The 26,107-nt window shown below is 45.9% G+C and overlaps 1 protein-coding gene across 4 annotated transcripts in view; it reads right to left on the reverse strand.

Moving 5' to 3' along the window:
* The window catches only part of tenm2a (teneurin transmembrane protein 2a), a 217,581-nt gene continuing 191,474 nt past the window's right edge, over window positions 1-26,107 (reverse strand). For all 4 annotated transcript variants that reach the window (XM_056292265.1, XM_056292257.1, XM_056292250.1 and 1 more), the window contains 22 exons: window positions 23,663-23,873; window positions 23,166-23,285; window positions 22,584-22,845; window positions 21,892-22,159; window positions 20,380-20,523; window positions 19,170-19,419; window positions 18,355-18,375; window positions 17,508-17,737; window positions 15,973-16,127; window positions 15,579-15,680; window positions 15,043-15,216; window positions 14,042-14,685; window positions 13,465-13,640; window positions 11,044-11,279; window positions 7,882-8,178; window positions 7,026-7,583; window positions 6,407-6,676; window positions 5,635-6,045; window positions 5,361-5,471; window positions 3,035-3,302; window positions 1,971-2,101; window positions 1-766 (listed from right to left, as the gene is read on the reverse strand). In XM_056292265.1, coding sequence (XP_056148240.1) covers window positions 29-766; window positions 1,971-2,101; window positions 3,035-3,302; window positions 5,361-5,471; window positions 5,635-6,045; window positions 6,407-6,676; window positions 7,026-7,583; window positions 7,882-8,178; window positions 11,044-11,279; window positions 13,465-13,640; window positions 14,042-14,685; window positions 15,043-15,216; window positions 15,579-15,680; window positions 15,973-16,127; window positions 17,508-17,737; window positions 18,355-18,375; window positions 19,170-19,419; window positions 20,380-20,523; window positions 21,892-22,159; window positions 22,584-22,845; window positions 23,166-23,285; window positions 23,663-23,873 — 5,777 coding nt within the window. In that variant the 3' untranslated portion in view covers window positions 1-28. The remainder of the gene's footprint in view (window positions 767-1,970; window positions 2,102-3,034; window positions 3,303-5,360; window positions 5,472-5,634; window positions 6,046-6,406; window positions 6,677-7,025; window positions 7,584-7,881; window positions 8,179-11,043; window positions 11,280-13,464; window positions 13,641-14,041; window positions 14,686-15,042; window positions 15,217-15,578; window positions 15,681-15,972; window positions 16,128-17,507; window positions 17,738-18,354; window positions 18,376-19,169; window positions 19,420-20,379; window positions 20,524-21,891; window positions 22,160-22,583; window positions 22,846-23,165; window positions 23,286-23,662; window positions 23,874-26,107) is intronic.

The raw sequence follows: 26,107 nt of genomic DNA on the forward strand, positions 1-26,107 counted from the left end.
TGCCCTTCAGACAAGTCAAGATGGGCTGTTACCTCCTGCCCATCTCATTCTGTCTGAGGAACTGGATGTTGTTGCTGCTGTCAGCCAGTTCTGGGTACTGCTCCACTGGCAATACATAGTAGCCATCGTAGCCCTGCACCCTACCTGTTGTTAGGAGCTGCTGTCTCTCTCCCTCCGTCCACAGACGACTGCCCTCCTTCCCGTCCCTGGCTCTCTGCTGCTCTCTGGCCCAGGCCCCGGCCAGGGCCCTCTGCCTAGCCAGTTCCAACAGTCTTACCTTCTCCTCATCCACCACATCCAATGCTAGCCCATAGCGAACGCTAAGCACTAACGAAGGAACTGCAAACTCCACAGTTGCCCCTCTCCTTGACCGGCTACTCACTGTCACATTGATGCCACTCTCCAGTGTCTTTCGTCCGTTAGTGAGCCCCAGTGCCAAAAGGTCACTGTCTGCAGAGCCCACTTTCACAAAAAAATGACAGTCCCTCCCATCCTGGGTGTAATGAGTGCCATCCAAATAGAGGGCGCCATTGAGCACCAAAGCCACTTTGCGGCTGTCATCACTAGCCATGGCTGACACTCCGGCCACCACACGATCCTCCTTTAGCGCCAGCATCACGCCACGGCCTATGATAGGGATACTTGTGCCAAACCAGTGGCCGGGCTTGTCCTTGCGGCCACGGCGTTCCTTGTTGAGTAGACGTCCCTCCAGGGCCATGAAGGCCTGGTTGTGGCGCTCTGCTGCCTGCTGCACACCAGTGATAAGCTGCACAAGAAAGTAGGAGAGGAGTTAGAAACCACTTTGTAAGAAAACTGAGGTGTCACTTGGTAAAACAAGGATACACAGTGTCATAAATGCAAATCACCACTGCTAATGAGTCCATGTAAGTAAGGACTTGGTGAATTTGGGTTTGTGTTAGGAAGCAAAATGGAGTGAACTACCTGAGGGGGACTCGTGGGGTGCTGAACTTCAAGTTAATTTTTACATTAGTACTTCAGTGTCTTGAGTGTTGAGTGATATCTTTCGTAATTTCTGTGTTTTCATTTTCAAACATCTCAGCCCCTACTAAACACACTTTTTTTGGGATTCCCTCCCCCCTTTTTCTCCCTAATTGTATCTGGCCAATTACCCCACTCTTCCGAGCTGTCCTAGTCACTGCTCCACCGATCCAGGGAGGGCTGGAGACTACGACATGCCTCCTCCGATACATGTGGAGTCGCCAGCTGCTTCTTTTCACCTGACAGTGAGGAGTTTCACCAGGGGGACGTAGCACATGGGAGGATCATGCTATTCCCCTGGTTCCACCTCCCCCCCGAACAGGTGCCCCAACCGACCAGAGGAGGCGCTAATGCAGCGACCAGGACACATAGCCACATCCAACTCCCCACCTGCAGACACAGCCAGTTGTATCTGTAGGGACGCCCGACCAAACCTGGAGGTAACACGGGGATTTGAACCAGCGATCCCCGTGTTTGTAGGCAATGGAATAGACCGCTACACTGTCTGGATGCCCTGAACTCCCAAGTTCATTTTTACATTAGTACTTGAACATATTTTGTAATTTCCATGTTTTAATTTCCAAACGTCTCAACCCCTGCTAAACACAATTCTAACTGTAGAGCCCTGCCATTTATTTATTTAATTTGCCTCCTCCATAGCTCCACAGCATCACATACTGAGTTTTCCAACACATGGAAAACTCAGTATGTGAGTTTTCCCATGTGTTGCTTCACATCTAACAAAGTTAGGCCATGATAAATTAATTTCATTGCAGTTATAAGGAAACATAAAACCTGCAGTTATAAGGAAACATCAAACCTGAACATATGCCTGCGAAGGCTGTTTTCAATGATGCAGTTACATCAGTCTCTACAAGAATAGCTGCCATAATAATGGATTGGATTTTGAAGCTGAACACATTCTCCTGAGTGACTGTGTGCAGTGGCCGTGAAGCCCCATTGTTACATACCTGTCCATTCTCACAATGCTGGGTGGCCTGCAGTTCATATGGTGGCTCTACAAAGTACAGGGTGTGGCGGGGGAACCCAGGGATTATGTTACTAAGCTGGAAGCCAAACATCACCAGCCAGCTCTTCACATCTAGAACAGTAAGAAAGAGAGGGATTACTAAATGAAATGACAAATGGACGACATAAGTAGTTGAAAGCTGAATTGTTTTTATAAAAATAATAAAGTTATCATGTAATCACTATATGGCCATTAATCACCAACATAAAAATCTAATATTTTATGCTTATTTCAAACAAAAGACCTTATCTTTGTACAACCCAAACTAGTAGATGATACTTAGGATGACATGTGTTTCAGGTTTAAAAGATAGCTCAAGTGTTTTACTCAAATATAAATGGGGTTAAAGTCAGTTTTAGGCCAGTTTAACCTCCACTACATCCATGGGTGTGAAGTATTTATCAGCTATACGGCAGCAGAATTTTTCTTTTTTTTTTTGGACCCTCCGCAATTGTACTTAGCCAATTACCCCACTCTTCTGAGCTGTCCCAGTCGCTGCTCCACCCCCTCTGCTGATCCGGGGAGGGCTGCAGATTACAACATGCCTCCTCCGATACATGTGGAGTCACCAGCTGCTTCTTTTCACCTGACAGTGAGGAGTTTCACCAGGGGGACGTAGCGGATGGGAGGATCACGCTAATCCCCCCAGTTCCCCCTCCCCCCTGAACAGGCGCCCCAACCGACCAGAGGAGGCGCTAGTGCAGCGACCAGGACACATAGCCACATCTGGCTGCCCACCCGCAGACACGGCCAATTGTATCTGTACCCCGAACAAGCCGGCGGTAACACGGCAATTCGAACTGGCGATCCCTGTGTTGGTAGGCAACAGAACAGACTGCCACACCACCCGGACATTCAAAGTAGCAATGTTTTTCTACATGTAGATAAATATTCAGTTTCAGTTTCCTACCACTACAGAATTTGATAATGATGTAACTGAAGTAAGCAAAAAAGTAAAAACAAGTGTACAGAGCATACCATAGTAATACATTTCTCTTCATCTACCTGTTACATAGTTCTTGACATCCAGCATGTCGCTGAGAGGGTTATTGTTCTTGAACATGTACAGGTTGAACGGAGCGGGATCTTTGCCTATCTTGGGCCAGATGGCATAGTCGGGCGAGGTCCAGCGCCCGGCCAACACGTCGTAGTCCCGCTGGGTGAAGTGGACTAGTTTGGTCAAGGAGTCATACAGGCCACCATGGAATCCCACCACCAGCTGAAACTCTGGGTTAGAGTCCAGGTATACTTCCCCGTAGGCTGTGTACTGCACCTGGATCACAGAAGGGGACTATGTTTGCTTGGGAGGTTTTGACATTTGTATTTTTTTGCTCAAAAAAATCAAGGTTTGTGCAGCTGCACTACAACCTTGGTATTCAGCCTTACAGTTACAGTCCGGAGTATTTACATGGATGCATTACGTTTTTGAAATTTTCTATATCTGATACAGCGAAGACAATAGCTAATACACACACATCCAAATAATGAATGCTTTTGCAGTTTGCACATTTTAATTATAATTGCTGTGTTGGACTTTCTCACAAAAAATTATATATTGCGAAGAGTTTTACATCTTTAGCATAGAAGCCAATTGCAGGAATCAGATAGTGGTAAGTTTGAAGAGGAGTTGCTGTAGCTGGAAAGCAGATATTGCAAATCAAGATTGTAGAAAACTTTTACCAACAGAAGCTAAAACGTGAATAGACTAAACCCACGCACAACCATGTTTTATTTGTTTGGCTGTCGGGAAGGTGCTGACCTAAGAGCACTGGTGACTCAGTTTCATTTTGAATTGATCTGAGTTTTGGTCTGTTCAAACACTACCGTAGTAACCTCATATCCACATCGCTCCCAAATAGGTTAAACAGCAATTTTCAGGATATTAACTATTTGACTCAGGTTTAAGCTTTGAACCACAGATTAAAAAAATTGTCCGGTTCTGCTTCATTCAAATAAGAACCATCTCCAGAATTAAGCTGACGCTCTCACACTGTGACCTGGAAAAACTCATTCAAGCTCTTATTTTCTCTAGTATTGACTAATGCAACTCCCTCCTTTCTGGCATAAACCAAAAGTCACCCTCTCGCATCCAACTAGTTCAGAATGCAGCACCTTGGCTTCTTACTGGTTTTAACAGATGACATCACATCCCCCCAATCCTGGCCTCTCTCCATTGGCTCCCTGTTTGTTTTAGAATTTTAGAATTTAGATTTTAAGTCTTCATGCATGCTCAATAATCCAGGTAAGGACATCACAGAAAGTTGAATCAGTTCATCTGGACACAACGTTTATTGAGAGAAATGTTTCATCACTCATTTAAGTGACCTCTTCAGTCTCAACTGACTGCAGGTATCCCCACCCTTATAAACAATACAGTGGCATAACAACTGAAAACACCCATCTACAGGCCAGTGGCCACTCTTTCAAGGATGAGGATGTACACACCCTTGATAGGGAGGAACGCTGGTTTGAACGGGGAGTCAAAGAGGCCATCTATGTGAAGAGGGAATGACCATCCCTGAACCGAGGGGAGCCTATGAGTACATCTGTCGCCATCTTACAAAGTGCTGTGATTGATTGCAAACATTCCCAAATCCTCTGTGAATAGTACACAAGGCCATTGAAACTCTAGTTAATGGTCACACCCATATTTGCATATGAAACAGATCACTGGTTTTGGTCGTTACACGTTTTAAAGCGCGCCTGTGTCTGGCCCCAGACTACATATTAGAAGTGTTGACCCCATATAAACCAGTTCCTTAGGTGGGGAACCTTCTGGCCATTCAAAAGTTGAGGCTTAAATCTAAAGGTAACCCTGCTTTTGCTGTCAGGGCCCCTCGGCTTTGGAAAGACCTGCCTAAGGAGATAAGACTCGCAGAATCAGTGACTTCTGTTAAATCACTTCTTAAAACCTATTTTCATAGACTCACTTTTATGTGATGTTGTCTTTTTATTGCTTTGCTTTTATTCTTTTAACTAAATTTATTTATATTCACATTATTCTTTTTTTTACTGACTTTTTATCTCTATTACCGTCTATCTTTCAACACCGTTCTGTTTTCACGCTACTGTATTTTTGTGTCTTTTGTCTTCTTGTTATAACTTTATCTCGATTTTACCTTAATTCTGTCTTGCTTTTGTTTGGCCTTACTGTTTTGTTATCTGTTGTCATATTGCTTTCTGAGTATTATGCTTTTGCTGTGTCTGTCATACACTTTGTAAACTAAAAAATACTTGGCTTCTAAAAGCGGAAGTCACACAAAGATCTCAAACCAATTCATAAACCATTGATAGAGGTTTAAGAGTGATTCAGAATTGCTTAACAAGGTACCTGTTTGATCATCTGTCCGTTGCTGCTGAAGACAGCCAGCGGTGTGCCGGTGTTGTCTGAGGCTATGTAATATTCCTCTCCACTGCTCACTTCCATGGCAAACAGGTGACCCTGATCAAAAAGAGACACCCTCATTCACTTTTACCCATTGGCAGTGCTGCTCTGACAACAATTTGGTCTTTTGGCTCATAAAAGCATCACGTGCTCTTTCAAAATAGATTAGGTGAGAGTCAAGATTGTGAGATATAACATATCTCCATGGCCCCAAGCCTACCTGTAGGTCATAGTAGAGTGAAGAGATGTCAGAGCTGGAGTGGTTGAAGATGTGTGTGACCCTAGCTGGGTGGTTGAGGTCAGCATAGAAGAATTGAAGATGCTGTCCCAGACTGTTCCTCGTGGACACCCTGCGGCCTAGCCCATCATAGTGGTACTGGACACTCCAGCCACCCGGCCCTCGGTTGTAGGCGCGTAGCAGCTGGCCTTTGGAGTTGTATTCAAAGACATCTGAGCCGCGTTGGCTGAGGACGCCGTCCTCATCCAGGCGGTACTGGACATCTCCCAGGCGCGTGATGCGGTCTCTGAGGTCGTAGCGGAGCGGCATGAGCCGGGCGCTGTTCCCGGGATTCAGCAGATGAAGGTTACCATTTAGATCATAGCTGTAGCGCCATGTGGACCAGTCGTTAACCTTGATGTGAATGAAGATGAGTTTAATAACTTGGAATCATCATCAAAACACTAACATCATAATTGGAAGTGCATCTAAAAATATAACGTGGAAAATCAGGTGTAACAATGTTATAAAACAATGGCCTGCCCTTAAATGATAATTTACACTTTATTCATCCCTGTAGGGACATTCTGTATTTGTTTAGCCCCCTCTGCAGCAAATTCATAGAATAGTCAGCTACAGTGGCCCTGAAGCGACCCTGCAGCTGGTAATCGATATTTCCCCAAAATACGCTATACCCTGCACAGATAAGACAGAAGTGAAGATCCAGGAGATGAATCTGCGAAAAACACCAACTCTTTACAGATGAAACATTCACCTTGACGCCGCTGAGCTGTCCGTCACCGTCATACTCATAGCGGTACTGAGTAGTGTTGGCATAGGGCCCAATTTTCAGCTCTCTCTTCACCACCCGTCCCATGCTGTCATACTGCACCGTCATCCAGTACATCAGCGAGCGGAAGATCTCATACTGGACCTCCTTGATACGACCGTGCGTGTCGAAGTGCTTGCTCAGCGTCATGACAGCTGTGGTGATAATCTGATTGATGTCATAGTAGATGACCCCAAACTTCCCAAAGTGTTCCACCTGTAGGAAATACAGAGAGGGTTATGGAGAGGACGAGTCAAAATGACAGCTGAACAATGTGGCACACCTCTCTTGTGAAAAGCATACAGAGCTTGTTGAGTGAGCAGAACTATTCTGCATAGCTAAATGGAATTAGCATGCAGCCCTGGAGTAGCGGCTATAGCTCAGAATAGAAATCAGGCTACTACATGAAACTGTTGCCATGGAAACATGGTTAAATTCTGGCGAGATTTCAATGTGCTATTGTCGTGTGCTTCCATGGTATACAACTTCCAACACATTTAAGTTTGTGTCTTATTAATAAACAGAGAATGTACACCAGAGCAGTCGTTTTTCTGTTTTTCCACACCTTGCCAGAGATCTCATCATAGCGGTAGAGGTCGACAGGCAGTGGCGTCTCGCTAATGACCGGCTTCATGCTGGCAATGCGGAAGCTGTTGTCATGGTAGGTGTAATCGAACCTGGCATTGACCATGCCCTCCTCACTGAAGCGGTAGATCTGCTTGTCAATCAGTGGGCCCATTTTGCGGTAGCGGATGGTGCAGGAGAAGCCCCCGCTCTGCAGGTTAACCATCTTCAGCACACCGGCCGTCTCATCGTAGCCGAAGGTCACGACAGTACTGTCATACACAATCTCTGCCAGTTTGGCCAGCTTGCCATATTTGTAGAGGACACGGCGGCCAGTGCCCAGGTAATAAGTGGCTTGCGGCCGACCGTCCTCACTGAAGTCGTGGATGATGGACGCGTTGCTTTCTGGTGGGTTGTAGGTGTTGCGGATGTAGCCGACTGACACATGCGTAAACATGGTGTGACGGGCCACACTGGGCATGGTGACGGCTGTGACGCGACCTGAGGCATCAAACTCAAAGATGTACTGTCTCTGGCTCTGCAGGAGCAGCACCATGGACTGAAGGCAAGTAGAGAGACAGAGAAAAAGGGAAGAAAAGAGGTTAATCTTGTATAGTCATTACTATCCAGCCCTTAAGGTTCCTCTATTGAAAGAGATGACCTCTCTACTGTGAAATAGGATCAGAAGTCTTTTTTTTCCCCCTCACCTGATTAATTTAGAACTTCATTATCATAAAAATGATATATCATCTCAACACCATTTTGCTACTCCAAATTGCTATACTTCCTCTCGGTTGCCTTGACTTGGAGGCTATTGATCCTTAGATGATGAGGTTAACGATGAAAGCTTGACTCACTTTGTCAAGGTAGCTGTAGCTCCACACCTTCCCATCCACAAAGGAGCGGGACAGGATGCGTCCCTGGGGGTCAAACTCGGTCCTCTCACTCATGCTACCCCTCTGCAGCCCAACCAGATGTCCAGTGGGGGAATAGGACACATTGACTACTGCCAAGCTACTGCTGGGTAACCACATGGCCGGCCGGCCCTGTGCGTCATACATGATGCGCAGTGTGAACTTGCGGTGGTCATCGTAGATCTTCTCTGTGCGCGTGTTGCGGTCAAAGTCGATGGAGAGGAGGTTACGCCCGTGGGCCTGATAAAGAAGATGAAAAGAGGGATTGTTCTCTTAAACAGAACAACTTTTGTTTTGTAAAAGTGACAATCTGAAAGGCTAAGCAGATGCACGTTAGGGTTTTCACAGAATAGTCAACTGTAAAAACCACTAGTCGACACTGCATAGTTGTAGACCAATTGTTCATCTGTGGCTTAAGTGCTGCAGAAATAAAGCAGTGGCAATGCATCTACAGCAGATATGCAGCTGGAGGCGTTGTGGTTCCAACATAGATCTGTTTGCTCATTTTCTACGCTATGCCAAGTCAAATAAAGATAATTTAAGGTATTTAGATAAGGAAGGTCTCCTACTATCCCTGTTTCAGTTTAATGAGTGACTGTGTTAACTGGTGTCTTTAGTGATGGCAGCTGTTGAAAACACGAATGCGCAGTGTCCCCCTAAAAGCCTGCAATTTTAAATACACACTCATCTGTGTTTAATATCTACGCTAACCATTTGCACAAGTTAAATTGTACTCAGCAAGACTCATGCACCTCTCGTAATATTTCTTATGATGTGGGAAACACATCGCAGCTGTATGTTATACCATTATATTCAATCATTTAACCTGAAATGTTATGTCAAATTCCTCATTGGATGTTAGCTGCTTTGCTAAGCTATGGTTTTCCCCACATTAAAGGTAATTTCAAGAAATGTGAACGCTTTTTGGCAACACTGTTTAATTTACATAATGTAGTGCAAAAATGACCAGACGAATATATACACTGCTCAAAAAAATAAAGGGAACACATAAGCAATGCAATGTAGCTCCAAGTCAATCACACTTTTGAGATATCAACCTGTCCAGTTAGGAAGCAACACTGATTTGTGAATCGATTTCACCTGTTGGTAAATTGTCTAATTTCCACCAGGTGGAAATTAGACAATTTGCAAGACAACCCCTATAAAAGGAATGGATTTGCAGGTGGTGGCCACAGACCGTTTGCCTGTACTCATCTTTTCTGGCCGATCTTTGGTTAGTTTTTCATTTTGCTAGTGCCCTCACCACTAGAGGTGGCAGGAGGCGGTATCTGCAACCTACAGAAGTTGCTCAGGTAGTGCAGCTCATCCAGGATGGCACATCAATGCGTGCTGTGGCAAGAAGATTTGATGTGTCTCCCAGCACAGTGTCCAGAGCATGGAGGAGGTACCAGGAGACGTGGAGGGGGCCGCAGGAGGACAACAACCCCGCAGCAGGACCGCTATCTGGTCCTTTGTGCAAGGAGGAACAGGAGGAGCACTGCCGGAGCCCTACAAAACGACCTTCAACAGGCCACTAATGTGCAGGTTTCTGCTCAAACAGTGAGAAACCGTATGCATGAGGATGGTATGAGGGCCCGACGTCCACAATTGGGGCCTGTGCTCACAGCCCAACACCGTGCAGCCCGATTGACCTTTGCCAGAGAACATCTTGGTTGGCAGATTCGCCATTGGCGCCCTGTGCTCTTCACAGATGAGAGCAGGTTCACACTGAACACATGTGACAGACGTGAGAGAGTCTGGAGACGCTGTGGAGAACGTTCTGCTGCCTGCAACATCCTCCAGCATGACCGGTTTGGCGGTGGGTCAGTGATGGTCTGGGGAGGCATATCCTTGGAGGGCCGCACAGACCTCTACGTGCTAGCCAGAGGTACCATGACTGCCATTAGGTACCGGGATGAGATCCTCAGACCCATTGTCAGACCATATGCTGGTGCAGTGGGCCCTGGGTTCCTGCTCATGCATGACAATGCTCGTCCTCATGTGGCCAGAGTGTGTCAGCAGTTCCTGTATGTCGAGGGCATTGATGCTATGGACTGGCCTGCACGTTCCCCAGACCTGAATCCAATCGAGCACCTCTGGGACATCATGTCTCGTACCATCCGCCAACGCGATGTCGCACCACAGACTGTCCAGGAGTTGACCGATGCCCTGATCCAGGTCTGGGAGGAGATCCCTCAGGAGACCATCCGTCGTCTCATCAGGAGCATGCCCAGACGTTGTAGGGAGTGCATACAGGCACGTGGAAGCCACACACACTACTGAGCCTCATTTTGAATCGTCTTGAAGAATTTCCACAGAAGTTGGATCAGCCTATGTTCTCATTTTCCACTTTGATTTTGAGTATGATTCTGAATCCAGACCTTAATGGGCTAATGATTTTGATTTCCATTGATCATTCTTAGGTTATTTTGCTCTAAACACATTCCTCTGTCTAATAAATAAAGATTTTCAGCTGAAATATTTCATTCATCGAGGTCTATATTGTGTTTTTAGGTGTTCCCTTTATTTTTTTGAGCAGTGTACTATACTGTATTGAACATTCAATTTAAGATAATTTAAGGCTTTTAAACAGCTGCATCGCCACGACAGCCACGGACGCGCTCGGCTGCAAGTCACCAGTTAACACGGTCATTGGTTAAACCGAAACACCTGTAAGAAAGCAGTCACACTGTGACTGCAGTCAAACCATATCTCCAAATCAGACAAGCTGCTGGGGGTTTAGTCCAATCAGATTGCGGCTCATTTGTAAACAGCCTCTCGGAGCCAATCGAGGATGCTGCTCTTCATCTACCCCCCCCCTCCCCCGTTGTCCCCGCTTACATTAGTTAGCCCTTTACTGGTTGTATTGGAGACCTTTTTGACAAGAATTGATCGTTGTCATTGGGTGAAAAAAAAAAATCTCCCGTGATTAATCAACTACTCGACTACTTTTTGGGAGTAGTTGACGACCACTAAAATGCAACATTCGTGAATGCCCTAATGCCTGTAGAAATATGTTGCAGGAGATGTGTAAGCTGCTTTACACGTATAGACTGATAGTAACACGGTCATCACTGCTGCAGTCGGGTAGTTTTGTCAGCTCACCCTCAGCTTCCTGCCAAACACTGTGACCTTGCCCTTGGTCTGCTCCTTACGGAGCCGCCACTCAATGGAGTTTAGGCCGTTGTCGGTGGGCAGGGTGATGTTCCTACGACCAATTGTAGGGCTAACAGAGCCGGCTAGGATGTGAGGCTCTGTGTGGAAGCTGATGCCCATCCCGTTGGCATACATCACCCTCAGCGTCCCGTTGTTACATAGCTGGTAGCTGTTCCTCACCTGATCTGTGGGGGGTGGGGGGGAGACAGAAGAGGCAGGAGGTATCATAAGTTTGGTAAAGAATTAAGATGACAAGGGAAAGGATTTGGGAAAAGGACCATCAAATCTGACCAAGTGTGGCGCAAAAACAAAGATTTAGGTTTATTCATCCATCCACCCATCCATTATCCGAACTGCTTATCCTGCTCTTAGGGTCGCGGGTAGATTTATTCAGATAAATAAATTGAATATTATCAAATAGAGAGAAACTCCAGTCATACTTTTTGAAGGCTCATATTTGCTAGAAATGGATCATGTCTGTAAAATTTTAAGAGCAGACTGACTCATCTGATTTCTACCACTATATTCTCCAAAGTATTGAGGTTACAAAGCTGAGAGTGGTTGTGAGGCAACCAAAAAATGATGTCTCTACAATATATCATTTTCGTCCTTTACCTCTCACTTAGCAGGCTCACTCTGTAGAAAAGAGCAGATAGCGACTGAGTGTCCATTACTGTTCCTGAATTTCTTTGTCTGACGCGTAAAAAAAAAAAAAAAAGCGGCTTCAGCGCAATGACATGAATGACAGTAAGATAAAATTGTTTTTGGCTTCAGATATGTCTGGCAGATGCAAGGGGGAGCCTTTTATTGCGTTTATAAAAGGTGAGGGGTTCAGACAGTGTCTGGCGTTGAAGTCCCACCATAAACGACAGTAATCCATAAGGCCAATTTGTAATAAAGCTTCAAGCAGCTTTTTAACAACGTCTCAAACAGACAAGAGAAGGCTTTTTTCATTGACTCGGCAGCAGCGGCAGCAGCCGTTAGATAAATCTTCTCTGCTCTCTCTATCTGAACAATCTCTGTAATAAAAAAATGAGAGAGTGAGAGTCATAGAGAGAAAGAGACGGGGGTGGGGAGGGGGGCTTGCAGGCTAATGAAGAGAGGGAGAAAGAGAGAGACCAAGCCAGCTAAAGAGAGAAGGATGGAGGGAGGGAGAGAGGGGAGATGGTTAAGTGAGCATGTCAGCAGAGAGCTCTGCTGAAACGCACACAATGCTGTGGAAACCTTAAATGACTTACAGCTCTCTGAGTAACTTTCTCCCTCTCCACCAGCTACCCGAGTAAATCACCGAATACATCTACACCTTATTCGTATTCTCTAAGGCATTTCAGCCCTCTTAACAGTCTACAGTTTGGATTCATACTTCTGTCACACAACTGGTGGGGGGTCAGGGGAGGAGAGCCAATTATTCTCCTTTTTCCTGTTCTCTAAACAGACCGAATAAGCTAAGGGATCATGGGAAATGGACGAGGGCTATAGTGGTGTTCTGTTCTGTACGTGTGTGTATGCTTATGTGACTGTGTATGTGAGTGAAGAGACAGAGAGAGAGAGAGAGAGAGAGAGAGAGAGAGAGAGAGAGAGAGAGAGAGAGACATAAAGTTAGAGAGAGAACGAGAGAGTGCTTTAGGGATTAGGAGGATTCACTTTACATGAGTTAATGAATTTTGCTGTAATGATATTCAAAAGCAGGGAATAACTACTATATAATGGTAATTTCTTTTCTCCATGAGAGGGTGAGAGGGCTAGACGAGGGCGAACACGGAGAAGGATCTCTTGGAAAAGACAAATATGTGTTTGAAAATTATAATACATTCAGTTAAGAGTAGGTAAGACCCATGAAAATTTACATACACTTGATATATCTATGTCCTTTACTTCGGATATTCAGTAGTGCGAGAGTTCATCCGTATCTAGAGCTAGCGTTTGTGTGCATCTCATCAACTCATGTATACAGCACAGACTGGGATGCAGAGGAGAGTAAACACACTTACACCCAATTTGCTTACATTTGTGTATGTAGAGGAGTTTTGCCTTGTTTTTAGGCAAAGAAAAACCTTGATGATTTACAATGACATGCGTATCTTTCATTGTAACTACGGCCGAACTCATTGCAACTTGGTAAATCACATAAATATGAAGCGGTCTACAACGAACTAAATTCATGATGCTTTTTATTGCCTAATTAGTGCTTAATCGATTGCTTTTCTGAGAACATGACTAACTTTTTGTCCCCAATTAGGGGTTTGCCTTGTGATCGATTGGAGGTCCTAGTTAAGTCATATTCTAATTTACATCAGTGAGAATAAATAAATGTAAATGAATGAATGCTCTGGTTGTTCTGCTGTGTGTATCCACCAAGTTTATTTCTACCTTGCACCACAGTGTATGAGGCTTCAACAGAGGACAGGTTGGTAATGACAGTGACATCATCGTCCCTGCTGGAGCTCTCAATATCGATGTTGATGGAACGTTCAATCTCCCGGTGCAGGCTGGTCACCATGCCCGTGGGGTATGTCACATTGGTCAGACGGCCCTCGCTGTCATATCTGGGACATGAGAAATAGCAGGTCGCAGACTGGTGAAGGAAGGAAACAAACACACACACTCACACACACTCACACACACACAGCAACCAACATATTCCTGCACACAAACACAAATGCTTCACTTGCTATATTAAATCCCCCTCACTAGTTAAGATGGAGTTTAATGGCAGTAACTGCAGTTATGAAAGTGAACAGTGGGGGGCAACAGAGCACTATGAGGAATGATGGGGAAAAAAACAGAACATGGAATAACAAGGTGAACATAAGCGCTGAGAAGCAATGAAACAGTGTATTCGCATTGTTTAATGAGACCAAGAACAGATGGCTAAGAACAGATGTACATCCACTGTAAGAGAAAACAGACATTCTTACAGACATCTTCACCTCAATCACAAACTCACTGGTAGAAGGTCGTCCAGCCAGTCTCATCAGCTTTGGTGGCCAGTAGACCAGTGTTGCCGCTGTAGGCCAGCAGAGCCACCTCCTGGCCTAGGGCTGAGACACTGCGCAGCCCACCAGTAGGGTCCAGTCCCAAGGTCACCACCTGATTCTCTGGTAGCAGCACCAGTCTGAGCAGACCGGCCCCGCTGCCCTGGCTGAGGCCATCTCTTCTCACTTTTACAGTGTTATTGCAGTTGTCCACCAGTGTAGCAAGCTCTCCATCAGGACCATAGCTGAAGTTATAAAGTGGCTCCCCAGTCACTAGGCTCACTGTCTGAAGGTGAAGGCCCTCTCCATTAAAGACATACAGCTCCTGTTCCCTCGGTGAAGCAACTTCATACTGCCCCGCCCCGGACCCGGCTAGCCCCGTCCCTGAGATGGCCGGGCCTGGTCGATTGGCCCTCACGGCTCTGATGCGGATGTTGTTGAGATCTGCAATGAAAAGTGTTCCATCGGGGGACACAGCCAGGGAGGCGGGGGAGTTGAGGCCGGCGTCAGGGGCGTAGCCATCATCACCGTAGAAACAGTTGCAGTTGACATCATTCTTGCAATCGCAGTCAGAAGCCGCACCAGCCAGAAGGGAGATTTCTCCGTTGGTGCTCACCTGAGAAAACGGCAAGAGGCAGAGTAAGTAATGTGATAAGGGATAAAAAGCCATAGCGACGAAAAGCTGTTTTGGAAAACAACAGTAACAACATTTTTTTCATCAAATCAAGTAAGAGATATGTTAAAAAGGAAAAACCACATGTGAAAGCCTCTGATGTGTCTCATGGTCTGAAACAACGTTGGAATGTCTGAATTCGGGGGGGGGGGGGGGGGATAAATAATTTTAAAAAAAATCACCCACACATCAGACCAGCTGTGCTGTCAGTTTTGCTTGCCAAGAGTTTAACTTCAGACTGACAGAATCATTATAAAACACCACGACACTGAAATTACTGTATATTTTTCTGTCTGTTACCTGTCTGACGCGGTTGATCTTTTTCTCGTCGGTTTCTGCGATGTAGAGAATGCCGGTGTGGGAGAGAGCGATGGCTGTGGCGCTCTCCAGGGCAGCATGGATGGCCAGCTTACTGAGGCTGTAGTCGATACCTGGCACTTGACAGTGCATGGGCCGACCCGCTATGATGCTCACCTTTGGTCACAGTAATGATACAGAGAATTGGATGAATGATTGGCCAACGGTAATGGAAACTGTTTAGCGATGACGGTGATGTGTTAGTTATTGTATTCGCTTTAACAGATGATTTTTTTTCAACTGAGGTTAGGCTTGGCGCTAGCACTAGTGTTGAGTTCCTTTAAGTAATTAGACAGCAATTGAAGAGAAGGGTATTCTGTGGAGAAAACCCCCCCCCCAAAACTTTATCATGAGAATTTCAGCTTGCTCTTCTAAACTGGTATAAGGGAACCTAATTGGGAGAATATCTTATCAAGATCTTATAGTGAGTGTCCACCCTAAGGGGTTTGCAGCCCTAGTTAGCACTCATAGTTACAGACCTGGTGGTTCTCGGTAATGCGCAGGATGACGTTGTTCTCAAGCACATACAGAGAGTTGTCCATGGGGTTCACTGCTAAGTCTGTGGGCCACTCCAAACGCACCTGGGGGAATGATACACTAGATGTCAACATGGCCACATCTACATGGAGGGACTGAAAGGATGCCAAGTTTCACACAAATCTCTCAACCCCCCCCCCCCCCAAATGGAATATGTTTCCAACTCTCTCAATCCATTCTTTTATCCATCAACCCCTTTAATCCCTCCCTAAATCAGCTGCTCCACTCTCTCCTGTCTGGCTGCCATCCATACTAAGTTTTCATGAGGCTATTAGATCATCATTTATCACTCCGTTCCCCATCCCACTGTACTTCCCTCCCTTCCACCGATCTCACCTGGCTGACATCCATGCTGGCATCACAGCTGAGTGGTCGCACAGCAGTCAGATCGTTGGCCCCCAGCAGAGTGGAGATGATGCCATTCTGGTCCACCTTACGGATCATGGTGGCATCCACAAAATACATCAGCCCATTCTTATCCACTGCAATGCCTGCCGCAGGAGAGATGAGGACCAAGGATGAGGGCTTATATAATGGTACCAGAGTGGGCAACCAGCTGCAACGGCATTTAATGTCTGCAATGCTTTACTTTTTGTCACCGGATGAAAACAAATCGCAGACCTGCCTGACAGCAGAAATGTTCAATGTTTCATCAATGGAGAGGGAACAAAGTGCTCCAACCACCGCAGAAATGTTAAAGTTAGTGTGTGTCAGTTTTGGGATGAGTCTTTGACATGCAGGGTTCAGCTGATGCTCCTCCCAGAGGACAGCATTAGACAGCAAGTTCACTTTTTGGAAAGATGCTGACTGTCTCCAGAAAGAGGTAAACAATGTGTTGCACTCCTCCATTCTCCTCGGTCTCTTCTCCTATCCTGAATATCCCCCCCCCCCGTCTGTTTGTCTCACCCCCTCCTTTCTCCTTTTCATTTGTTTCTACCTTTCCATCGTTTACTGGCAGTGCAGTGTCAGACTTTTCGGTCTGGCAGGCAGCCGGTATTCAGACAGGTGTGTTTGTTCTAGGCAGCTGTGCCCCAAAATAACTCTCAGATGCGCCGAGAAACACAACAGATGGAGGATACAGCAAAGGACATAGAGCAAGTAAGCAAGACAGAAAGAATGAGAGTGATGAAGAGAAACAGGAAGAGGAGGGATGAGAGAGAGAAAAATAGAGAAGAAATAAGAGAGAGGACAGATGAAATAGGGTGAAAAGGGAGAGTGAGAGAGAGAGTGATGAAAAGAAACAGGAAGAGGAGGGAATGGGAGAGAGAAAAATAGAAGAAATAAGAGAAAAGACATGAAATAGGGTGGGGGAGAGGAAAAGGAAGGAGAGACAGCTCATGCTAATGCGAGCTGACTGGATGACAGTCTCTGACAAGTAAAAGCATATCAGCGCTTCATTGTCTTCTCCAGTCTCTCCCACTCTCTCTCTCTCTCTCTCTCTCTCTCTCTCTAAAACACACACACACATCAGTGACAGAAAATGTGACAGTGTGACATTTTTGACAGTTTGGTGTCACAACATTTGCCTTTTTTTTTTTATCCAGGCTCTAGTGAACCACAAAATTCATGTCATTAATAAGTTTAACTTTAATCTGGTTTATAACCTCCTTTTGTCTGTGGCCTGCTTTAGTTAAATGGTGGTCAGCTGATGAGAAAAGAAAAACGTGATTAAGAAAAGCTGAAGGTGCAGTTACAATTCATGAAGACTAAGTACACCGACTGACGCGCTGCCGAAAGAGAAGGAAAAAAACTGAAATTGCCAATCATCATCAGATCCGGAGAATTTCAATCCAACTAATTATGATAATACCGGGCTGTGATTTTTGCCTTGGTTGTGTTAATTTGGCAAGTACCTTCGTTTGCCGACTCACCTTTGGGACTCATGAGTGTCGCCTCGGTGGCTTTGCCTCCATCACCACAGCGTTCGTCGAAGGGCAGACACTGCTCTCCTGTCCCAGCCACCACCTCTGCGTTGTCCGACAGCAACCGGCCACCCGTTAGCGAGCGAACACGATAGATACGGCGCGAGTTGGTGTCTGAGATGAACAGCGCCCCAGATACTGGATCAACAGCCAGGAAGTACTTATGGGTAGGGTTGTTGCTGAAGGGAAAGTGAGAGGGAAAAAAACCCCAAACAATCATTTCAGTGAATGGTTTCACTCTGTATTGTATTTTCTTTTCTGAATTCCCCCCCTCCCTTTTTCTCCCCATTTATATATCCAGCCAATTACCCCACTCCTCCAAGCCATCCCGGTCACTGCTCCACCCCCTCTGCTGATCCGGGGAGGGCTGCAGACTACCACAAGCCTTCTCCGATACATGTGGAGTCGCCGGCTGATTCCTTTCACCTGACATTGGGGAGTTTCACCAGGGGGACGTAGCGCGTTAGAGGATCACGCTATTCCCCCCAGTTCCCCCTCCCCCTCGAACAGGCACCCTGACCGACCAGAGGAGGCGCTAGTGCAGCGACCAGGACACATACCCACATCCGGCTTCCCACCCGCAGACACGGCCAATTGTGTCTGTAGGGACACCCGACCAAGCCGGAGAGGTAACACAGGGATTCGAACCGGCGATGGTTGGTAGGCAATGGAATAAACCGCTATGCTACCCGGACACCCAGTATTGTATTTTCACTTGATGGAATTTTCAGTACTTGTGTGTTGCAGTGATGCGCAATAGAAACGTATGATTTATCAGAGGGGCTGAACATCTTACCTGTGTCTGAAATCTTTGTTTCTGCAAGGGAAAAAGTAAGATAAAAGCAGAACAAAATAAATGTTAATTCAAACAGTCTGTGGAGGGCTCGCTACAGAGCGAGCAAGCACGCAAGCTGTGGTGTTAACAGTAAAATGTTAATATGGGTAAAAACACCCTGGAGAAATGGTATCTTGTGCAGTGTATAATTCAACTTCAACGTAGCTATCCCTAATGCCTCCACTCCTTTCATTTGGTCCCTGAGAGGGTCCATACTGTAAGTTCTGTGTATTGCTCCCTCTCTTCCTCTCATGCTTTTGTAGTTCTGTCTAATCTAATCTGCTACCCCCTTCCTTCCAGCAGAATTTCCCTTGCAACATCAAAAACCCTCCTAATCCCAATCTGCTCTCATTAATTCGTATCTCCTCCCGATGCTTTTCTTCCGTCATATTTTTAGCTTTTTATCCATCACCTCTTTTCCAACATTTTATCCATCCCTTTAATTATCTTGTTTCCTATCTATCCACCATTAGCATTGTACTCATTATTACAATCTATTTTATTTTGGACTGTCTCCCTTAAACTGCCTCTCTTGTATGTATTGCAAACAACTCATTATCTTCCTTAATGTAGTCACCCTTTTCTGGAGTTGGTCCCCGGGCGCTGCACAGCACAGCGGCTGCCCACTGTTTCCGGTGTGTGTGTGTGTGTGTGTGTGTGTGTGTTGGGATAGGTTAAATGCAGAGGATGAACTTCCCCAGAGGGATTAATAAAGTACATCATCATCCTCATCATCATTATCTCTCCTCTCAGACTCCTATCCCTCCCTTGTGTACCTTAATTCTAGGATGCCGGTGGTGTTCATGGATGGGTAGACTCTGCGTACAAAGTTGAGGTCCCCTACAAAGAGGCTGCCGTCGACGCCCGACGCCAGGGCGACCGGCGCCAGCAGCTTGTTGCCGTCAGCCAGGCCATTACAGCTGGGGCAGGAGATGCTGCGTCTTCGCCCATTCCCCATGACACTGGTTATTACCGGGGGCTGCTCTGTCACAAAGATGTTCTCGCCGTTGCCTTTGTGGAGGATCCCTGGAAAAAGGGCAGAAGAAGCAGAGAGAAATAGAATAAGAGTTGTTTTTTGAGTTATGTCTTGCTGTAAAATAACATTTTGATGGTAGGTTATACGTCTGTTGGTGTGTTTGAATATGTGAATCGGCACGTGTAACAGAAAATGCAAGGTGTGACGGGTACGGTTGAACGAATTTTACCGGCACGTGGATACTTGTGTGCGCCACTTAGAGAGAGACGGCGTGTGTCCATTCCATTAGTGCATTGATTTTCACAGCTGGCGAATATCACCATATCCACCCATTTATATTTCCACGCTACAGCATTAGCTTAGGGCTTAGAAAATGTTACAGCTGTGGGTGCGTCAAAAAGGTTTCTGCCGTGAGCACCAGGGTATACGTGTTAGTGTGACAGCTGGTGTGTGTGTGTGTGTGTGTCCATTATCTTAACCGCTTATCCTGCTCTCAGGGTCACAGGGATGCTGGAGCCTATTCCAGCAGTCATTGGGCAGCAGGCGGGGAGACACCCTGGACAGACCGCCAGGCCATCCCAGGGCCGACACACACACACACACACACACACACACACACACACACACACACACACACACACACACACACAAACACACACACCTAGGGACAATTTAGTACGGCCAATTCACCTGACCTACATGTCTTTGGACTGTGGGAGGAAACCGGAGCCCCCGGAGGAAACCCAAGCAGACACGGGGAGAACATGCAAACTCCACACAGAGGATGACCTGGGACGACCCACCAAGGTTGGACTACCCCGGGGCTGGAACCCAGGACTTTCTTACTGTGAGGTGACCATGATAACCACTGGGCCACCGTGCCGCCCATATGTATATATGGGCGCCTATATATATATATATATACACACACACAGTAGTAGTAGTAGTAGTAGTAACAGTAGTGTCTGTGTATGTATATATATATATTAGATAGAGAGATAGATACGTACCACTGCGTGTGTTGAGTATATGGTGCTTGTCAAGCGACCAGCCTCCCAGATTGGTGGGGTCCAACTCGAAGCCTTGCAGGATGGCTGTCCTCTTCTCCCACAGAATGAGACTGGCACAAGACTCGTACTCGTAGCCCACTGACACTACACAGAGAAAGAAACATTTGGAAGCTAGATTGAGCAGGGTGGTGCATGGGTTAGACAGATGCGATGAGAGGTGATGAAAGAACAGAAGACGCGCAATGTGTCAAATGTACACATGTCAAAACAAGGCGATACCAAGTAAGAGACTTCGCAAACTTCAGCAGAACCTTCCCACAAAGCGATGTGTCTAAAATAAGAGTTTCACGAGTAAGAAGGAATATAGCAAGTTTGAATTTTCTGAGCTCATTTATGTTATGACTCAGGTGTGATACACATAGCAACTAGTTAGCACATGCGGACCTGCTCCGACACCTAACCAACACTCTTGAAAGCTGCTAAATCAATTAAAAATCTCGTTAATTGGACAGGTTGCATGTTGGGCCTCAGGCCCTGCAGGTTAGACACGTTGTCAAGTTAAAAGTCTGTCGTAGGAACATTACAACCCCATCACACACCTGGGTTGACATGAGCTCATTGATTGGGCCGCATTAAAGTAAAGGGCAAGGAACTGAGCTGAAGGGGAGGGTGGCCACTACTGTGGATTTGTTTTCGTGTATGTATATGTGTATGTGTGGGTGTGTGTATGTGTGTCTACAGGTGTTGAACATGCGTTGGACATGCATCATTAGAAGGAACACATGTTAGCACCTCAACTCTGACTTAAGTGTTGCTGAGTGCTGTTGCCAGCCCCTTTTTAGCAAAACTGTTAACAATAATGCTATATCTGTGACCACAGCTAGCAAAAAGTAACATAAAGCTAAACCACACACACACACACACACACACAGACATGTGTATGTCAAATTTATATTTTCTTGACATGCTGAGCCTCATGGCTATGGTGGAATTTTATATGACTGAAAAATCTGAAATGGTATGCCCTGTATGGTGTTGATTCTCAACACAGATGTCCACTGCATCCCTGGCTGTACGGTGCCATTTGGCTGACGGCAGCTGTGAGCCAAAGTGACAGTGAAATGTAATAGCGCTGGGACTCTCGTGGCCCTGCTTGCTGCAACGCTAGCTAACCGCTAACTCACCCTGACGGCTAATAACCCTTCACCACCGTTACGCCTGGATACCTGAGGCATGTGCAGCCCTGGTGAAAAATAGATGGATGAAATAAAAAAGCACTTAAGTGTGGCTACGAGTCGAACGGGGTGTATTATCTCTCATTCGGGATACCTAACTAAAAATCTCTCCCCCTTGTCATGGTCAATGTTCCCCTGCTGGTAAAGCCGATTTCCAATTCAAGAAAGTAAGTAAGTACAAATGTGGAGGAAAAAGCTTGAACGCTTGTTATTTTGTTTATACACCACCTCTGACTGGTGCAGCACTGTTGCCCTGCCAGCAATCCCCTCCACTTACCAACAGCCTCTGAAAGCCCATAGACCCTTTGGCCGTATGCGTCGGTCTTGTCCCAGATGTAGGTGTAGGCCAGATTGGGTGAAGCATGGAACCACTTCTGGAAGAGATGGCCCTCCACAGCCACCATCAGGTGGACTTTGAGCAAGCCCATGGATACCACGGCAGGGGTCATGGTCACCTTGAGCAGGGAGCGGTAACCCTGCGTCCTGGAGCTTAGATAGCACAGCTTCAGGCTGGTGCTGGGCACCTCGATCTGCTCATGCAGCACCTGTAAGACAAAGAGCGGCAGATGAGAGGAGAGAAGGATTAGCAGGGATTAGAGAGAGGGAGAGAGTAATGGGGGTCACGGTTCTGCTGAGGCCTGAAGGACGGAAAAAAATAAGAAGAAACAATGAACAACACCATGGAGAGGGGGCAGAATAAAGACAGGAGGATGGGGGGAAAAGAAAAAAAAGGATGGAAAGAAGAACAAAAGAGAGAAAATAAAGAGAAATAAAAAGGAGCCAAAGAAATGACCGAATAAAGAGAATAACATATGGAAATAGAGAAAGAAAGAAAGTGAAAAAGGATCAATGAAGGAAGAATGGACCGCAGGATCAGCATCAGAGAAAAAATTGATGGGTAGACACAAGGAGGGAGGAGAGAACCAAAGAGAGGATCAGCCTGTTGCCAGATGGTCAGTGGTGCAGCACCTGTGTCTCGGGTATGATGGGTTTCTCCCCTGGCTTGGAACTGAAGAAGGAGGAGAGCGGGGAGGCCACCACCAGAGGGTCGGGTCTGACGAAGCCACTCAGGTCACAGCCGGGGATGGTGTTTTCCTCTGTCTTTAGCACCAGGGTGTCCATAGCATAAAACTGGCTCCAGGGCAGCCACACGGTGCGCTCCTGGCTCAGGAAGGGAGCACGCTCAAACCGCAGGGTCAGTGATGCTCCACCATTAGCAATCAGGTCAAACCTGGATAGATTTATGATAAGGATGGGTATGAGGTAGGAAAGTGAGAGTGGTGGGAAACAGACTCCTACCTAGAATGAGATATATATATATATAGACTATTGATCGTTGTCTGGCTGAAACATTTGTCTTATATGCTGTCCTTAGAAGCTATTTCCTGAGGCGCTCTGGTTAAAACAACAGATAGCAAATTAATGGGAATGACACATAGGCATAGGAGCCAATCTAAGTGAAACATTATACCTTCATTATATCATTAGGTACCACAATACACTATGTAGTGAGGCAGTTTGAGCGATGTGTATTGTTGGTTGTGTACATACGTCCCATCCTGCCGTGTGAGTGTGTATCCATAGTGGGGGTAGTTGACGAAGGACACATTCACCCCGACTAGAGGGGTTCCATCTGTAGTTAGCACTTGACCTCTGATGAGAGACGCCAGACTGAAATTGAAAAAAAAACAACAACAACAACATGGGGAGGGGGCCGTGGAGAACATCGGACAGAAAAAAGAGAGAGGGTTCATTTGTGAGAGGGAAAGAGAGCGTGAGACAATCCATCAACCCAATCTTTACATCATCCATCAACTGATTTGATTAATTTCTCCATCTTTCAATCATCCAATTTGTCCATTCATTTATTGCTTCAGTCCTCCACCATTCATTAATTAGAAATAATTAGCAACCCCACCATCGAGATTAGCTCACTTCAATCAAGTAAGCAAACCATGTCAAAGATGTGTGTGTGTATGTGTGTGTGTGCACGTGTGTGTGTGTGAATGTGAGATGTAAGCAATTATGTTTGTATCTTCCTATCGTACCTCGAGTTGAACGGGTTTTCTCCAGGGATAATGTGTGTGCTGTCCCGGCCCACCAACATCTTGACCCGGTCGTAGAAGGAGCGGACCCGGGGCTGGGCCAGTGGGCTCTGCTGGATGATCTGGAGAGGGTCGCGGGAGCCTCGGCAGAGGAGGCTGTTCTGACACGGACTCTGGATACAGCAGTCCGGGTCCATGCAGTCTGTCAGGCCATCTGAGGGAAGACAAAGAAAGGGACAGATAGGGGAGATGGGAGGGCGATAGAGGAAGGAATAGAGAGAATGCTTTTTGTTTGCTACAGTCTTATTTTTCAACGTATTTCTTTGCTTCCTTCTTTCTTTTGTTCTTTGTTTCTTTCTCTGTTTTTGATGAGACATTTCTATATACAGGGCTGGGAGTTAGGCTGGCACATGCAAGATCTTTTAGAGGATGGTTAAGGTAAGCCAAAGAAAGCCTGTCTGGCAACAGACAAATCTCCTGTGATACGAAAAGTAAAATAGGCAAGGAAAGGCTAATTTATTCGTGTAGCACATTTTATACAAAACGTTAATTCAAAGTGCTTTACATAGACATAAAATGGTAAAAAAATGACATAAAAGATCAATTTGAAAAGATGGCGATCACTAAAAATAATGATAAATTAAGAGGTAAATAATTTAAAAATGCAGTGGATCACATCACCTGAGGAATTAATCAAAGGCACAGGAAAAAAGACAAAAAAAATTTTTTGGTCCCCCCCCCCCGTTTCTCCCCAATTGTATTTGGCCAATTACCCCACCTCTTCCGCACTGTTCCGGTCACTGCTCCATCCCCTCTGCCAATCCGGGGAGGGCTGCGGACTACCACATGCCTCCTCCAATACATGTGGTGTTGCCAGCCGCTTCTTTTCACCCGACAATGAGGAGTTTCGCCAGGGGTACATAATGATCGCGAGAATCATGCTATTTCCCCCAGTTCCCCCTTCCCCCTGGACAAGCGCCCTGACCAACCAGAGGAGACGCTAGCGCAGTGTGCAGCGACACATAGGACACATACCCACATCCGACTTCCTACCTGCAGACATGGCCAATTGTGTCTAAAGGGACGCCTGACCAAGCTGGAGGTAACACAGGGATTCGAACCGGCGATCCCCATGTTGGTAGGCAATGAAATGGACTGCTACACTACCCGGATGCCAAAAACAAGAGTCCCCCCCCCCCTTTTCTCCCCAATTGTACTTGGCCAATTACCGTACTCTTCTCAGCTGGCTTCCAACCTGCAGACACGGCCAATTATGTTTGTAGAGATGCCTGACCAAGCCGGAGGTGACATCGGGATTCGAACCGCCGACCCCCGTGTTGGTAGGCAATGGAATAGACCGCAAAACAAGAGTTTTTAATCTAGATTTAAAAGTGACTGAAGTTTAGGCAAATTTAAGATCATCTGGAATTTAGTTCCAGCTGTGTGTGGCATAGTAGTTAAATGCAGCTTCACCCTGTTAGGGTCTGACTCTAGGCACAACTAGCTGACTATTTCCTAAAGGGACTGAAGTTTGTATTTTAACCTGAGTTTGTATTTTTTAAGTATGAAAGAAATCTATTTTGGCCCTAAGCAAGTGAGCGATTTGTAAGCTAGCAGCAGCACCTTAAAATCTATACGTAACTGGAATCCAGTATAAAGACTTTGGAGTAGAAGTAATGTGCTCAGTTCTCTTGGTCCTTGTCAGAATTTTAGCAGCACCATTCTGAATGTGCTGTTGCTGTCTAATGGTCTTTTTGGGAAGACCAGACAAGAGACTGTTGCAGTAGTCCACCCTGCTGGAGATAAAGGCATGAATGAGTTTCTCTAAGTCTTGATATGAACTGTATGTTTTTAGATGGCTGATTTAGTTATTGCCTTGATGTGGCTGCTGAAGCCAAGGTCTAAATCCATTAAAAAAAAAACCCAGATTTCTAACTTGGTTTTTAGTCTTTATATCCCTGGAGTCAAGGTGAACAATAAGTCTGTCTTTCTATTTTGTTGCCAAATAGAATTATTTCTGTCTTACTCTTTATTCATTTGAAGGAAATTTTGTCGCATCTAGATGTTTACTTGCTCTATCTATTGACACAGTGAGTCTGAAGGATCATAGTTGTTTGGTGAAAGAGCTAAGAAAAAAAAGAGCTAATCTGAGTGTTCCCTGCATAGATATGGCAAGTAATCTTATTTTCTTGTATGATTTTGCCTAGAGGGTGCATATAGAGGTTGAATAATAGAGGCCAGAGAATTGAACCCTGGGGGACTCCACATGTCATGGTGGCCCGCTCAGATTCATAATTGCCAATGGCAGAGACATAACCCCTACCTTCTAGATACGGCCTGAACCAACTGAGGACTGTACCAGATAGCCCTAACGCAGTTTTCTAATCTACCAATTATTTTGTGATCGACGGTATCAAAGGCTGGACTGAGATCCAGCCATACCAGATC

Source organism: Lampris incognitus, chromosome 1 (genome assembly GCF_029633865.1).
Source record: "Lampris incognitus isolate fLamInc1 chromosome 1, fLamInc1.hap2, whole genome shotgun sequence".
In the NCBI taxonomy this organism is placed as follows: Eukaryota; Metazoa; Chordata; class Actinopteri; order Lampriformes; family Lampridae; genus Lampris; species Lampris incognitus.